We start from the raw sequence: 17158 nt of genomic DNA on the forward strand, positions 1-17158 counted from the left end.
AATAAGAAATATCTAACCCTAATTAGGGTTGTTAATTTGTTTCTACAGTGTCTTTCTAGAGCTTTCTGGTTAAGAATGTTTTTGGATCAGGCAAGCTGGCACTTCCTCTCAAGCCATATAGACTGTTGTGAGAATTGAGATTATGCAGTGGAACCTGTAGCTTCAAGATCTTTGTTTCCAGACAAACCTAGCTTAAAAATCATAAAAATTACTTCAATATCGCAGCTGTCTGATGGTCTTCAGAAGCTGTGCTGCAAGTGCATCTGCCAGCAGTTCAGTTGCTTAAGGTGGCACTGCCTGGCTATTTCTTGGCTTGTCACTGGCAGCCTCGCCACTGGGCTGTGGGGTACATGACCCAGCCATGGGAAATTGGTAACTCTTGATTATAAAAATGGTCCTGCTGGGGTACATCCGAGTTACGTGAGCAGGAAGTGGTGAAGGAGCAAAGCCCATCTTGCCACTTCCCCTGCCACACTGCTCTGGTGCTGAAAAGCAGGCTTTGGTTTGCAGGCTGTCTGATATATTTTGGGCTCTTGGGTTACCAACACTGAGATAGGCTAACTCTCTGCCAGCTTCAAAATAGGGAATGCAGCCTTTCTGCAAACAGTGTTTTTCTACCTGAAAGTTGTGGTCACCCATGTTAAACCATCACAAAGAAAAGACTCTTTCAACCTTCCATATTGTGGCCCATATCCAAGAAAAAATATATATATTTATTGCAGCCCTGTTTGTTTTGTCAGCAATGTGACTCACTCTTGAGGCAAAGAGTAAGTCATTGCAGGAGACAAATGCATTTTTCTATTGCAGGACAGAGTCACTTGCTTTATTGGGAGCTGTGACAGAGTTGGTCTGTACATGTTTCTCCCACGAGGTTGCTCTAGAGAAAGAGATCTGTTGGAATAAGCATCCACTCTTGGTTATTTGTACTTCTGACTTCAGCTAATTACAGCTCAGCCATGCTCTCTCTTCTACCTGCTGATGTCTTTGCATGTCTAGTAACTAATGGCTGCCCGTAGGTGGTGAGTGCTTCTCCAAAGCACTGCCTGTCAGCTTTCCAGAGGCTGGGCTCCACAATCCCAGTAGCTCATAGGTGCTGACAAGTATCTGACATTACCTCTTCCAGCTCTGCTCTGCCCCCAAGACACAGCATGGAAGCCATTGCCAAGTTTGATTTCACTGCTTCTGGAGAAGATGAGTTGAGCTTCCAGGCTGGGGATATGTTGAAGGTAAGTACAGTCCCCAGCTTGACTAAGCAGCTTTTCTGAGACTGCTTCCAGTTCTTTCTTGTGCTTCCCTTTGCCTTGACCAAACAGATGGAGGCACATCTATAAACTAGGATACAAATGCAGGATACTCCTCTCCCACAGGGTTTGCAATAGGACAACAATTCCCAGGTTACTTGAGTCTGTGTCCACTTTTCTTGATTTTATGTCCGTGAACTGTGGATTTAGTTGCCCTGCAGTCCTCTGGTAGTCAGCAGGGAAGGGTATGTACCTTTGCTGGGGCACAGATCAAGATCTTTGGTGACAGATTTTGAGGGTCCTGTCTGTTTTCATTAACCAGGTAAACCATCCACAGTGACTACATTATGCTGATTATGTCTAAACACAGGCAGGATCAGTTCTGTCCAGAGGGATTGCTGTCTTCCTTATTTCCAGCTGTTGAACTGTTTAAAAGATAACTCTCATCCATTCTAGAATTTATATCTAACTTTTTACTGTTAGTAATTATTGTTAGATGCTGCAGGGATCTTAGGCAATTGCAAATAGAAGAGGAGAATTCCACAAGACAGACTGTTACACACATAGTGGAATAGTTTAGGAGGTCCTGGTCTAATAACATTATATACACCCTTGCAGGAATTTCACAATGGGGCAATGGCAGAAGTAGAGTTGGTCATCCACAATACAGAGCTTCTGGAAGTCTCTTTAAAGTTGATTTGTATGTGTTGTGATAGAACAGTTCTTGTTAACATTACCAAAGTCCCACAGATGAAGCCATTTGAAGTTTCACCCTAATTATTTATCCACTTCTCAGCCCTAGATGTTCTGTTTCCATTGAAAAGGCCTGAGTATTACTCCTCCCTAAGGCCTTAGCTCCTTTACTGTCCAAAGGGATGATGTACAACCATAGGATGTGCAGCCCTGTTTGGCAAGGAGCCTTTGCTACTCCTCTGTGCAGTCACAGATATCCCAGCTAATAATCAGATATTGAGTCTCAGCTTTGCCTTTTCCATCACCACCATTTGTTATTTTATTGGCCTTTTAATTCTTGGCACTTTAACAAAGTTGATAGCATCCAGAGCTCATTAGTACCAAATGTTTCCAAAGAGCTGTGAGAAGGTTCTAGAGAAATCACTGCATCTCTTCAGCACAGATGAACACTCTTATTCTTCCCCACTCAGTCCCTACTATCACATGACCTTTACTGATGCCTTTTTTCTCAGGAGACTTCCATCAAGTCCCTGCTGGGGTGATGGTGTTGGCCAGGTCACTTTTCCTTCTGTTCCTCAGTTCCCCTTATTATAAGCCAGAACTTCCTTTCAAAGTATGCTGGAATCCTCTGATAAAAAGTGTCAACACTACACTCCAGTTTTATTATTATTGGTTGTCAGAGAGAATTCACTACCAGAAAAATCAAACTCCTTCTTGCTTCAATGTCATTGGGGTAAACAAAACACCACCTTAGCCACCAAGTCGTAGTAGCAGTAAATCAGCCTGAGTAACAACTCTATTCTGGCATAGGCACACACACATTCCTACCCCATCATGAGCCCCCTCATGCTGCCTGCAACAACCTGCTGATATATGAAGGAGATAAGGTGAAATATTGATGTAGAGATTACAAAACAGGAAACAGGAGGCCCTCAACCAGTAGAGACAGGAGGAAATCCACCCTCTTAATCCCCCCCCCACATCCTTCTCTGAGAGGATGACACACTGAGAGAAACCTGCCAGCTCTGCAGTGGCAAACAGCTGGTGGGTCGTTCTGGAAACCTCACTTCCAACAGAGCAGGGCCCAGGCATGAGCAGCTAGTAGCCATCATCCCCTGTGTTTGGCCACAGCAATGAAAAAAGATCCTCAACCCAGCACCCAGGCATGAGGACAGCAGTGACTATACAAGTAGGGAATTCCACAGCTTTCTATTCCTTAACTATTCTGAATCCTGCCTACGTGGCAGGGAAGGCAATGAAGAATTTGCCCCAGAGACAGTAACATCCTGTTGGCAATACAAAGCAGTTAAAATGTGCCTTAGGCTCCCAAAACCATGAGACTGGCTCACGAAGTAAGTATTATCACTGTTAACAATAGATTTTAAATTAAGTCATTTCCACTGGCTTTTTCCTTTTAAAACTGTCATGGCTCATGCTTTTAGGTTCCTCTCCAAAACCAGAAAGAGCAGGAACATGGTCTATTTCATACAGCAGAATCCTGTCCCAGGAGCTGGAATGTCAAACACTAAAGACCACAACATCTGCAGTAAAATCCCACTGTGTTTGTATTCCTGTCCTCTCTCCTCCAGCTTAGAGCTGTATCTTGGGCCATCAGCCAGGCTGTCATGAATTTGGGCCCTCCCTGGTCAGCAGTGATGCTTCTAAGGACCATTACAGTTAACATTAATGTGAGCACACTTGAAGCTGCTCCAGTGTGTGATGTGGACTCACTTCCAGCTATCCTAGCTATCTTACAATCTCCTAAGTATAATAGTGTCTTGAAAACACTTTTTGCCTCCTTCTTTATCTACCTTGGCAAAGCTCAGGGCAGCTGACGACTTAACCCACTAAAGAATCTCTTGTGAAATGACAGGTGAGAGCACATGGTAACATCTGTGCAGCCATAACACACACAGACACAGCTGCATATCCCTCCATACCCATATGTCAGAGGAGTTTTCACAGATATTTTCTTCTTCCCTTGTGAATCTGAGATGCTACAGTACCAGCTACAAAAGGCAGCACAGAGAATAAATTAAACCCCTACTAAGTCTTTCAAAGCTGAATTTTCTTCATTTCACAGGCATCAGAGATACACAGACAGGCAGTCAGACAAAGGGGTAAAGTTAACAAGCCATCTCTCTAATTCTGCTTGGGCTTTTTTATTGCTTGCTTGCTCTGAAGTGGTCATCAGCCACTAACCTTGTTGCACCATGGGTGGAGAGCAGAGAACACGTACAATTTTATTTTATTCTTACAAGGCATTCTAGGTTTCTTCCTGAATCTTGGTTGCTTTTGCCTGTCTCAGGAGATGCATTTATTCCATCCATTTCTCCATTGCAGATTTTGAGCTCCCAGGAAGAGTGGTACAAGGCTGAGCTCAGAAGTCACGAGGGCTACGTTCCTAAGAACTTCATTGATTTCCATGTTCCCCCGTAAGTGTGACTGAAATGGTGTCACCACCATGGCACATTTCCACCGAGAGCACAGAGGAGAGGACAGGGGAAGTGCTGGGCACAACATCCTGCACTTTGGGGCTGGCAGGGATTGCCATAATGCTACACACGGTTCTGCCAGCACAGAGTATTTCTACCCCAAAGCATCCTCTGCTCTTTCGGAGCTAAATGGATCTGATGATCGCTGTCAGTCCCAAGTGACTCCTTTGTTGCTGCACAGAGGGACACTGGGATGTGGCAGGAATTGCATTTAGATGTCCTCAGAGAGAGGGAGAATAGTCATGATGTGAAGTCTTGGGAGCAGAGACAGAGGCTAAGCACAAAAGGAAGAGCAAGAGATCTTTCTGAAAACGAATCCTAAAAAAATTTCCTCCCCTTCGGCTCTTAAGGACACTGACTCCCTTTTCCCACCCTGCCGCCGCATTCCTGCCCCCCGAAGTGCCTGTGAGTTTCTGTCGGTGCACTAGAGGTCAGTGCAATGCTGTGACAGCTGGTGGTACTCTGGATCGGCAGAGTTGACAGACCAGCCGAGCCGCCCTGGTCTCTCTCACACACACAAACAGATCTGTCAGGGGACAGGCATACCTGCATTTCTCTCTTCCCGCTGAGGAGATGGAGCTGCACTTTCAGAGAGGACTGATGTGTGTTGGAATGCATACTAAATGTGCTCTCCAACCCTATGCCATAAATAAGACAGTGCATGGGATTTTTACAGCCTTTCAGTTAGCAGAAAAGCTCCCAGAAGCACCTCTCATTGTCCTCTTTTTTCACAAGTGCTGCAGCATTTCAGGGGTGAGCAAGCAGAGCATGCACCAAGCCCAGTGCTTGTGGCTGTAACGCACTGCTGCCCTGAGCAGTCAGACTGGGAGCACACAGGGATTTTGAGGTTACAAATAAGTGCCTCTGTCCCCTTTGGAGGTGGCACTTAGTGGCCTTTTTGGACATAAGCCAACCTGCTTGGCTGAGCTGAAGGACATTATTCGTTTGCTGTGCAAATAAGGGCTTGTACTTTTGGGCCTCAGGGGGATGAGATCTTCCAGTCAGTTGTTCTTGTTCACTCTTTCACAGGGCTGTGCCATCACTCAGGAGCACTGGCAGCTTCTTTTTTCACACACATTTTTCTCATGTTGCTTTCTCTGTGCAAGAGCTGTGAAGAAATATTTCCACTTTGACACTTTTCTAAGTGTCAGGTCTGCAGTTTGAAGCAGTTCAGCCCAGATGACAGAACTAGACGTAGGAAAGAAAGTTGCCTCCTATTTTTGATGGATTGTTTTTGCCCATCTTTTTTCTGATTAAGTAATCATTGAGATTGTTTATCAAGGCTCATCTGATTTTTCTTTGCTAATGATACATAGGTAAACTGTGATGATAATAGGGAACTCCAAAGCAGAAATGACAGACATTAGGAACTTAACAGTCCTTCATTTTAATGCAATACAGGCAATTATGTATTAGGTGAAGTCAAAGACTGCAGATTGTAAATCTTATAAGCTATGGAGTGGACATACACAAATGTATATTATTTTGTGTTTCTCTAACAGAAAAATTCCTACTGACATCATATTCTTTTACTATTTATGATGACTTTCTCATTATTAGTCCAGTGCCTTATGCTGTTGTTTGGTATGCCTGGCTACATTTGTGTAAGTGTGCTTATGTATTCTGTGTTTCTGTGATTTTGTGATATTGCAACTCTTGCAGGAACCAATTTATTACTAGTAAAACTTTCATGTCTTGCTTCTACTAAAAATTTATGTGCGTTCTATGCAATATATCCATCACAGCCCAGTAATTTTCAGTTTGCCAAAAAGCAATTTGACGTATATGTCTGAGAGTTATGTGTGTATATATGTATACATACACATTTTTCATTTAAAATTTCTTTGACTAACACCTTATTGTACTGTGTCTGTAATTACAGTTGCAGCTAAGAGTTGCTTCTTAGCAGACCAAAGCTTACATTGTTCTCTTTGCATGTACATGCTTTTACTACTCAAAGAAAATGGTCTGCATCCATCAAACCCCTGTACCTCAGCATATACGTGGCCACTGGGAGTAGCCATGTGGGCTCCTCTGGTCCTTTTGTTTTCTTCCCTCCACCCTGCTTATTCACATTCTCCCTACACTCAGCTTTTTTATTCCTCACCTTAATTCCCATCCTTATTCACATCTCCATGATTTTTCCCACTTGACAGCTGGTTTGATGAGAAGATATCCCGGCACGAAGCAGAGAACCTCCTCATGAGCAAAGGAGTCGGCTGCTTCATCGTCCGAGCCAGTCAGAACTCTCAGGGTGACTTCTCCATCTCTGTCAGGTATCTGCTTTCAACAGCATATTCCTGCTTCCTTTCCTGTTTAATGGTGTCCCTAGCCTCCTCTCATAAGAATTCCTAATGTGATGTAGGCTCTTGAGAAGTTTGCAGGCTGCCAGTCACTGGTAGTGTTGCTGTGTTGTGAATGAGAACAAATTAGGCATCTGATTCCCAAATGTTTCTGCTTCTTTTCAAGTGACACAGTGAATGCCCCATTCCAAAGCTGCATCCCCTGGTGACCTCCTTCTCTAAAAGAGCTACAGCAAAGGGAAAGTCTCCCGCTGTCCTTAACATGTGTCTTCCATTTGTTTTAATTCCCTTACAGCTCTGGTTACCAAATCCAAGAATTCAGCTACTACCTATGAAGAGATTACTATTACATTGTTAACTTTTTTCCCACAGGTCACTAAACAGCCATTGGACAAGGACTGGTTTTTCATTTCTTGCAGCCCAGCTACATTTCAGCAGCTTCCTGTAGCCTAGCACTTCTCAGTGCATTTGCTTCTAAACAGAGCCTTTCAATGATGTTTGGTTTCCCAATTTTCAGTCAAATAGTTGATAACCAGTTTTAAATTAGAGTCATGATTAACAAGTCATGATTAGTCTTTTCCAAGTGGTATGTACCTGCTGATTCAGGCAGCTCAAAAAGTATCTAGGAGGAATGCAGGAAAACATTCTGGTTACATTTGCACCAATTAACACCAGCAAATCAAGTACAGTCAGGCTTTTTCTCTGGCCCTGAAGTCAAGCAGTGAGACAGAGGTCAGATCTGTATGGCTACACCCTCTTCACCCCACCAAACAGAAGAGCTGTATTCAAGCAGCTCCCTGTGAACAGCTCCTGGCCTGTTCTTTCTAACCATGGTCCAGCACTATCTAAGGGAGAGCTTTTTCATTTAAACCACAACCATGCTAACACTTCAGCAGCTTGGGGCTGTAGCAGTCAAGGATAGCATTCAGTCCCTGCCTGTCCCCATTTAGTCTATTTGTGCAGATGTAGCCTCTGAGAAGAGTGTTTTGAGTGCCTGGAGTTGCACAGAGCAAGGAGGTGGGTGCCAAAGCCAGATCACATCTGGTGCAAAGAGGAATTGTACGCATCAGACAAGAGGTGAGGGGAGGGGAGGTGCAGGGGGAATAAGGGGCAGAAGGTTGAGATTGTTAATTTGGCTTGTAACAGCATCAGAAAATTCCTTTTTTTTTCTTTTTGGATAGGGAGAATGACCTGTAGTAATGATGTTACCCGAGATTTTATACCATCTTAAAAGTTTAGTGTATGGCTTCACATGACTTTGTCTGCATATAGTGGTGATCCCCATGGTGTGTAAAGGTGTAATACAGGTCTTGTAGTCAATGCAGACTGGATGTTAACAGGACCTGCAGAGGCTGTTGGGTAGACTACAACTGCACTTTTTCACCCTGGAAGCTCCTGTGACCTTCATTTCAAAAGAGAGTGTTTAAAACCCTGTGCTTTGTTTTGATAGTGCTTTGTGATTGGGCAGCCCTGGGGCACTGTGTGTTTGCAGATTGATGAGCCTTTTGAAACAGAGCCACATCTGGGTCCAGTAGGCACAAGGACTGCCACTGCATGACTTTCCAGAAGTTTAGATTTGGCCAAGCAAGAAGTCTTGGTACCCTTCTGGAAAAGACTTTTTAGAAAAAGGTAAAAGTGCAATCTGTTGATGATCTCTTTTCCATTGGGATCCAGGCATGAAGATGATGTGCAGCACTTCAAAGTGATGAGGGATTCCAAGGGTAGCTATTACTTGTGGTCAGAGAAATTCCAATCGCTAAACAAGCTGGTGGACTACTACAAGACAACTTCCATCTCCAAGCAGAAGCAGATCTTCCTAAGGGACAACAGCCAAGAAGAAAAGGTAAACACAAAATGTCCTTAGGAATTTCTCAGTCAGAAACCTTTCTGTGGAAGGAATTCCTCCCATGAGAATGTCTCATGGTGAGGAGGAGGACAGTGTGTCCCTGGAAACCCAGCCACATAACTACACTGGTGGGGCCTGAGACACTGATTCGTAGGGGATTCAGTGGTATGTAGAGTTGTAAAATTGAGCAGAATTTTTTGATTCTTCAAATCTGAATAAAGGTGCTTTGCTAAAGCTGTGCTAATAGCTCAGAACTGAAATTCTGAGATGCCAAGGGAAGCAGGATTTACCTTACTGAAATGCCTAGATTTCCTAAGGGCAGGTACAGAGCTGGCTGGTGGGTTGTGACTGAGAAGAATTTGAGTCTGGTTTCTTAGGGTCCTTGCACACACCCAGAGTGCAATTACACCTGTAAGTTTGTCTGCTCAGAAGAGTTGTCCATCTCCTGCTACTGAGCAAACAAGTAAAAGGAATGTGGGGGAACAGAGGGCAGAACCTGGAGCAGTTAACCTGGCTGTTAGGAACTGGAAAGTACTACCGAGAAGAACGTAGGAGATCTGGGAACAAGATGTGCCTTCAGGGAAGGTATAGTCAATGTTTGAGAAGGCAGACAAATCCCAGTCCAATGAAAGCCTGGTTTTGTGCCAGGGGAACAAGCAAATGACATAGCAGAGCCTGCTACACCTTGCACTCCCTGTACTGGGAATGAACATGCCTGGTCACTGCAGCAACCAAAGTCCTGCTTTACTGGGAAACGGATTCTGGTATTAAATTACCAGGATGTGCAAGTAGAGGCAAGGCAGAAAGTATGTGACCTGCTGACTACAGCAGTAAAGCTTTATAGGCTGTGTGTGGGTCATTCTTGCTGGCTCAAAATGAGAAATGATACATGTTCAGTCTGAAGAATGGGCCTGGGTTGTTGTCTCTTTCTAGACCATTTATACAGAGCTTTAAAAATGCACCAGTAAGGTATTAAAATACAGGCTCTGGGATTTGTAAGAGAGAGATCACAGCAATGAATCTCTGTGTCTGGGGAAGGAAAGAAAGACTCTATGCCTGTATATCAGTATAACAACCTGTTTGGGCTGACTGTGAGCAGGAAGGGAAAGAGATGCGTTTGCTCCAAGATGCAGACAGGCAAATGAAAGAACAGAACTCAGGTTTGCTTTGGCAAACTCTCTGTACATTTATTATGGTGATGGGCACAGCAGAGTATGTTTAGCACCCATCACAGTGGGGTTTCTGTTCACAATACAAATTTTTAGATGCTACACCCATATGATAAAATGATTGTAATATATAAATTTCAGTTCAGAGACAAATGGATTCTAAGGGCAGTATTTCAAAAAAGAGCTTGGCTCCTGTGCTGATCATCACATCAGTAGCCATATTTTCAGCCCAGCACCTCCCAGTACTACACTGATTTCAGATGGAGAGTGGCTACAAATATCTAAAATACAGGATTCCTGATTTGTTCTTCTGTTCAGAGAGGCAGTCTTATATTTGAAAGAGCCTCCAGAGCAGTGGTAGTGCTCAGTGTGCAATGATTGCACAGCTTTAGTCAAGGATGTAGTAGGAAGCAAAGCCTGACCTCACTTTTGTGATCTTTCTTCCTTCAGGAGAGGCGCGGTGGGAGCCTGGAACGGATAGGTCGGGAAGGATTCCACATGGGAGGAGCAGCTGGAGAAGATCATTCTTCTGTATCCAGGAGATATGTAGAGCATCCTGTTCCCATACTGCAGCAGCAACAGGTACTGCCAGGAACAAGGGGCTGGGACATCAAGCCCAGGCATATGAAACATTGGCTTTTATTGCTTGGTAGTGAGTGAGCAGTTATTTTGTCAAAAATCTGCATCTCTCAGCTGTGCACACAAAAGAGAACTTGTTTCCTAGATGTTTCCTACTTCTCTCCATCTGCCTCGGCCAGTTTGTGTTGATATGACTTAGATGTGTGGTCATATGGCTGCTTTTCTTTGAATTTGATTTTGTCTCATTCTTCTTTGGCTATTTTGGCTACTAGATTTATAGGCCTGATTGCTGTCCTTTACACTATGGAGCAGCCCAAGAAAAAGTAAAGTAGTGAGTCCTCAGATACAGTCAGCTGCACCAGCACAACTGATGTTCCCCCAGCACATGGGGCAGAGGAAGAGCAAGGAGTGGACAGGACTGGGTCATAATAACTCCAGATTGCCCGAAGTCCCCTTGGCAAGCATGGTTTTTATCTGTGAGTTAGAACAACCTTAGTTTTTTTCTCCAAAAGTCTCAGAGACCAAAAAAGCCCCTCTCTGACCATTTGTCCCAGCAGCTGTGAAACACAGCTGACAGTCAGCTTTCAATTCCTAAAAAGTAAAATCCAAAATAGAGCAGTCTAAGCTGACCTCTTCCATGAGGGTCATTACTTGCAGAACTGGAGCACAGGGACTTTATTGGAAGCAGACATCTAAAATTATTGATGTGTGGGCTCGGTCCTGACTCTTGGCCCACTAATGACTCTTAAATCCCCTCATTTATACATCTCAGAATATATATGTGTCATGGTTTGAACTCAGCTGGCAACTAAGAACCATGCAGCCACTCGCTCACTTCTCCTCCTGCAGGTAGGGAAAGAATCAAGAGAAAGGTAAAACTCATGAGTTGAGATAAGAACAAATTAATAATTGAAATAGAGTAAATAGTAGCAGTAATAGTAATAATAGTTGTTATTATCATTTTCTGTTTATTTAAAAGGAAATAACAAAAAGAGAGAGGAATAAAACTCAAGAAAAAGAAGTGATGTACAATGCAATTGCTCATCACCCACTGGCTGATGCCAGTCCCTGACCTCTTCTGGCCATCTCCCCCCAGTTTATATACTGGGTATGATGTTCTAGGGTATGGAATATCCCTTTGGCCAGATACTGAGAAGTCCTCGATTTAGAGTGAGCCACTGCTTAGCAACAACTGAAACGTTAGTGTATTATCAGCAGTTTCACATACTGAATCCAAACCACAGCATTATACCAGCTACTGCAAAGAAAATTAACTCTATTCCAGCCAAAACCACAGCAACATGACTTTTCTGCTGCTATTTTCTTTCTAGGAAAGATATGGTGGGAGTCTGGACAGGAGTGACATGATGCACAGACTAAGGGATCATGGCCAAGGAAGTGCAGGGGCTATGCAGAGGAGACACACGGACCCTCTGCATCAGCAGACACCGGTAGGTGATGCACCTGGGAGGCCTCCTCTGCCCAAGTCACTGGGTCCCTTAGCAGTCTGCACCATGTCACCTACATGGAGGTTGCATGAGAAGTTGTGTCTTTTGCCTGCCAGGCCATGTCTTACGAGACATTTCTGAGTCTCGTGACTTTATCCCCGGCACTGGAACCTGCTCCTGGACTACAGTGTTATGTGAGCATAGTTCCGGTAACTGCTCTCAAGGTCAGTCTTACGCAGCCTCAGTGGAAGAGGGAACTTAGCATGAGCTCAGCAAAACAGGAACAATCCCCATCTGGGACACTGGAATGAGTGCAAGCTCACCCATGGATTTTGATCAAGCATGAGACCAGTTCAGCAGAAGACATTTCTGAAAGCCTAATGATCTCTTCTACTAGAACTTCATGTCCATTAATGCATGGGGCTTTCAATTATCTTTGCCACCACAGCCAGGCAGTGACTGATGTCAGTAGCTAAATGTGCAGTACATTTTTTAAGTTCTATGGAGAGCAGCCTCATGATCCTGTACCATGCTACAGTGCTCCTCCTGTCTTGCAATGCACTTGTAGTCACACTGTCTCTTCCATTAATTTTTGCTGCAGTCCTGAAAAGGCCTGAGATCACCCAGGTCTGTGCCTGGCACATCTCTCAGACCTCCTTTGCCATCAAAGTGGTGCTCACCTACCTGACACCCTTGGCTGTCAGAGCCTCTTAGCTCAGTGGATGTGGGTGTGATCCAGTTGTGTCTCTGCAGACACCCCAGACCACTCTCCCATGGGATCCACACCTGGAACTTGACCTTCAGTCACTCCCTGCTCTGCCAAGTCCCACTGTGTGAATGCCCACACAGAACGTGGTGTCTGTCTCTGCCTCAGCCTGTGACTCCACTGCCAGCTACAAATATTTCACTATCAGCTCAGTGTGACCTAAGGATGCTCCTCTTCCTTGAAGAAAAGTCCAGCTTCAATGTCTGGTTATGTCTCTCTCCATAACCAGAGAACCTAGATCCAAGGAGAGAAGGGAAGGACAGCAGACCTTTCTCAAGAATGAGTGAAAAAGATCAGATTGGATTAGATTATTTGGAGCATGTTAAAAAATAGGGGCATGCCTCTTTTCTTGGCAAAAGCCCCGAGTCTTTATTGTAATCCAGCTTAAAATACAGTGGTTTTTATCTCTCAGAGAGGCTGTGGCAATGAATAACAACATGCTTTTGCCTGCCACATCCTATCAGTGATGTAGAAGCCACAAATCCAATTATAGGAAGTTCTATATGTCCAACCAAATAACTAGGGGCGAGGTCGAAGCAGGGCCCGAAAGGAAGATTTATCAAAATATGTGTGCCTTCAAACAGATCTCTCCCTCTGTCCCTGCCAGATATACCTCCTAAATTATCCATGCCTTGTGGTGTGGATGCCAACAATTTCCCAGAAAGAAGCCCAAGCTATCTCCTTTAAAATATGATTTCTGGCCAAAGTGGGAGATTGACTGCAAAGTCCTTTAGAAAAAAATGTAACCATAGTGCGCATGACAGTGCACACTCAAATAAACTGGTATACCCAAACAGACACTAAATCCTTTGGATCTCAGGGACCTGACCTTGGGGAGAGTCTGAAGAAGGTTTAAGACCCTTCCCTATGGCCCTAAATTGCCTGAAAGAGCAAGTATCCTTCTTTAATCTTCTTTACAGTGTTCTCTACTCTTGCCTGTGTGCTTGCCTGTGTGCAGTCCTCAACTGGCTGAGGACACATTTTCATATCTGTACCAGCACAGGCCAGCTCCCTAGAGCCATTCCCTGATAGTTACAGCCCAGCAGGTCTCAGGCAGGAGTGCTTCTGTGCTCCCAAAACTGGCTTCAGATGTGGCTGTCCTGGCTGCCCTTACAGGGCAGAGGCAGCAGAGCCATGAGAACACAATTTCCTAAGGACCTGCTCTCAGTCTTGACTTTTCACCTTATGGTGCAAATTCCCACAAATACACTGAGGCTGCTGAGAAACCAAACACCATCCCTTGGGTGTCCCAGTTAATTGGTCCCTCCTTCCTGCCATCTTGGCCACTTCCTGGTTTAATTGCAAGTTGGTCTAAAATTCAGCACTGCTTGTCCTTGCTTAGTGAATGTATTTACTGGGTCCTAGGAGGGGTGGCAAAGACGATCTTTCCCAGTCCTGGCTCCTTGTTCCCTGCCTGTCTCTCCTCTCCGTTCCAGCGAACGCTGTGGGTCCGTGCCTTGTACGACTTCGATGCTCTGGAGCACGACGAGCTGGGCTTCCGCACTGGGGACATCCTGGAGGTCCTGGACAGCTCCAACCCCTCCTGGTGGAAGGGACGCCTGCGTGGGGAGCTGGGGCTCTTCCCTGCCAACTATGTCACACCGGTGCTGCTGTGAGGGCACAGCGCGGCCCAGAGGGCTCTGCTCGAGCTGCTCTTCTGACAGGACAGGGACAGAGAAGGAGTGCATCTTCCCTTGCCACCAGGACATACATTGTTTTTTGTTTTGTCTTAATTTATTGGCAATTGATCTTTTGAAATGTTGGTATGAAAGAGAACCCTGTGAGGAAGAAATTTTTTACCCCTTTTTTTCACAGTCATAAAGGGGAGGGAGCAAAAATCTTGGACTGTTCATTGAGACTTTGCTGGGTGCTCCCTGCCCTGTCACTTCTTTTAACTATTGATAAGCTCCTGCAATTAGGTTTATTCTGTAGAAAGGCCCCTCAGGAAAGCAGGCTTCAGGTTAACTTCAGGTTCAGTATTCAGGTAGCCCTATCCCTTCATTTTGGATCTGGTAGCAGTCACAGTCTCTTCAGGCTCCATTCCACCTTTCTGTCAGAAGCAGGAGGGACACCCACGTGAATTAAATGATCCTTGGCCACAACATTAAACCTTCAGTTAGGGCTTTAGGTTGAGGTTGAAACAATCTAGCTTTCCTTAATAGTTTCTGGCTTTCTTCTAGTTTAACTATTTTCTTAATAGTTTCTGGCTTACCCATCTCACACTGTGTGTATGGACCGTATGAATATACCAGATGAAGGGGAGGAACCCTGTAAGCTTTTGTACAAACATGCAAGTGGTGAAGGTATGGGAGGGCAAGAAGCTTTCTTTGCTTCTTCTCATAGGCCTGCTCTTCTTTCTGTACCCCCTAACAACTTACCCAGTTCTCAGCTGCTGTCTTAGGTACCTACACTTCAGCTAGATAGCCTGATTAGAGCAGATCAGGCCCTTCAGCTAAATTAGTATCCACTGGATTGGATAACAGTGAATATCCCTCACTGGTTCCTTTTGTAAAACTGTACCGGGGAGGGATTGGAGAGTTTTCTCTGGTTTGGTGGCAGAAGTTCTTTCCCTGAGAACTTGCTGTGCTGAGGATCACCATGTACACAACTCTGGCTTACCAGAGAAATGTCTCATCCAACAAGTTAAGCTGTTATTTTACAGTATGCAAAGAATAAAGCTATAGCCATATAATAGTCTATTCCAGTTTCTTTTGGATAAAATTAGGTAAATTAATAGGTTTTCAAATAACTGCTGAGTGAATGCCCAGATGTGATACAAATTTATTGCAAATGCACATTACCTGTCCCCTTCACAATCCCTGTGATGGGGACTCTCCTGCATAACCACTGCTCAGGCATGTTGATATGAAACAAACTGCCTGAATTTTTCACCACATGTGGGACCTCAGCAGTCAGCAAGCAGAAGTGATGATTAATCATTATTGAAAAAGAAGGCATAGGCAAGTGAAAACCTCTAAACACAAATCAGACTCAGCAACAAACACAAAAAGTTCTTATCTTTTGTTAGTCTCAGTGGAAGAAAAAGAACCCAGGAAATAGGTTCTTGGGGAAGGCCAATTCAATGTGGCTGGCCTGAATAAAGCTGCCAGCTAGACAGAGTGTTAGCACAAAGAACCCATTTTGAGAGAACTCCACCAAAAGCAGATTGTTAATGGGTGAAGTAAAATGAGAATATTTAACAAGGCATATAAGCTCTATGGAGAATAGAAAACTTTGAATGACTCAGTAAGAACTTACTGGCTACCACAGTGGTCCAGGGAATATGACTGCCAGGGCTGGATGTGGCCCTGTTCTCTTACAGGAGCTCTGCTCTGCCCCTTTAGTGTCTTCTGCTGAAGGGAAGTCCATGAGGCTTCTTTTGGAACAAGATCCCTTACCATTTGTATGAGAGTGTAAGCTCAGTGACTCCAGGTGGTAATAAATTTGGAAGTAAGGTAGTAATAAATTTGGAAGAGAGGGAGTTAATACTCAGTGAGAGAAAGGGAGAGCATTAAGACCAAGAGGAGACAGAACCAAGAAACCAGAGACTAACAAAGGCAAAGGAAGGATAAAAATGATGAATATTTCATATTCAGCTCTGGCTGAAACAAAAGAAATGGTGTATTCACAATTATTCCCATCATGTCAAATCATCTTTCAATTAATTCCCTTTTTTTCTGTATTAGTTACTTTTAAAATTAGAAGCAATGTCTCTTTTTCCTTTCCTCAGCACTCTAAAGACCCTCTTGGTAGTGAAGATGTAGTTGCACAAAATTAATTGAAGATAGCGCACTTAGCAGTTTGATAGCTCTTCATGCATTTGAAACCCCTTTACAGAGATTAACTAATTAAGCAAGTCTAAGAAGTGCACTGCAAGTACCCCTGTGTTAACTCATGACTCATTTGAGGAAGAGGTAAATTTTCATGTGATTTTTTTGAACTGATGTTTAAGGAACTAATACCTAAGGTAATTAGTATTAAAGGACTGCACACTAATTATGGACAGCATACCAGAACAACAGTAAAATCAGGATTTCTCATTATGAGCAGCACCTAATGACAGCAAAATTACCAGGAGGTGACAGCCTCATGACATCTGTGATAACTCCACCAGTGCCTTGCTCTGCTGCCCTGTGCAGGGGCCGAGCTCAGGGCTGCCTTGCCCAGTCTCTCTTGTCTCTGCTTTTGGCCTTGCAGTGCTGCCTGCAGGTACTGCACATGGCAGGGGCTGGGAGGCACAGGGGCCAGCCTGCATTTTTGTACCCTCCCACAGTAAAAGTCATTTTTCTCCCAGCAAAAGAGCAGTGCTAAGGATTGTGGCTATTCCCAAGAGACTCCAGATACAAGGGCAAAGTGGGGAATTTGGGGGGATAGAAGGGGCTGTGGGATGGAGACGTTTTCTCTGTCCCATGCCATTTTGTGCCCATGAAATTCTCTCTTTCACAGATCAGGCCACTTCATAAGGAGAGACACTCCTCTCCTCTAACCACATACCCTGCCAACCTTGCTGCTTTTTCTTCCAACAGGTTTTAATTGTAGCACAATCCTTATTAATTCTGTGGTGATTCATTCACACCTCAGAGTCTATTGCCCGTGCAAGAGGCACATATTAGCAACC

General features: G+C 44.3%; 1 protein-coding gene across 1 annotated transcript; it reads left to right on the plus strand.

The window, feature by feature from the left end:
• The first annotated feature begins 1133 nt into the window (after window positions 1–1133).
• Window positions 1134–14156, plus strand: GRAP2 (GRB2 related adaptor protein 2). Its single transcript, XM_058022894.1, has 7 exons — window positions 1134–1226; window positions 4278–4369; window positions 6586–6705; window positions 8407–8575; window positions 10198–10329; window positions 11658–11777; window positions 13977–14156. The coding sequence occupies exons 1-7, from the start codon at window positions 1149–1151 to the stop codon at window positions 14154–14156; spliced, it is 891 nt and encodes a 296-aa protein (XP_057878877.1). The 5' UTR covers window positions 1134–1148.
• Window positions 14157–17158: the final 3002 nt, after the last annotated feature.

The sequence above is a fragment of the Melospiza georgiana genome, chromosome 4 (assembly GCF_028018845.1).
Source record: "Melospiza georgiana isolate bMelGeo1 chromosome 4, bMelGeo1.pri, whole genome shotgun sequence".
Classification (NCBI taxonomy): Eukaryota; Metazoa; Chordata; class Aves; order Passeriformes; family Passerellidae; genus Melospiza; species Melospiza georgiana.

Bases quoted from the DNA above. Each gene is read 5' to 3' on its own strand.
- GRAP2 (XM_058022894.1), top strand. From the start codon at position 1,149: ATGGAAGCCATTGCCAAGTTTGATTTCACTGCTTCTGGAGAAGATGAG. The intron at 8,576-10,197 runs GTAAACACAAAA...TTCTTCCTTCAG, and splicing joins ACAACAGCCAAGAAGAAAAG to GAGAGGCGCGGTGGGAGCCT. The intron at 10,330-11,657 runs GTACTGCCAGGA...TTTTCTTTCTAG, and splicing joins CCATACTGCAGCAGCAACAG to GAAAGATATGGTGGGAGTCT.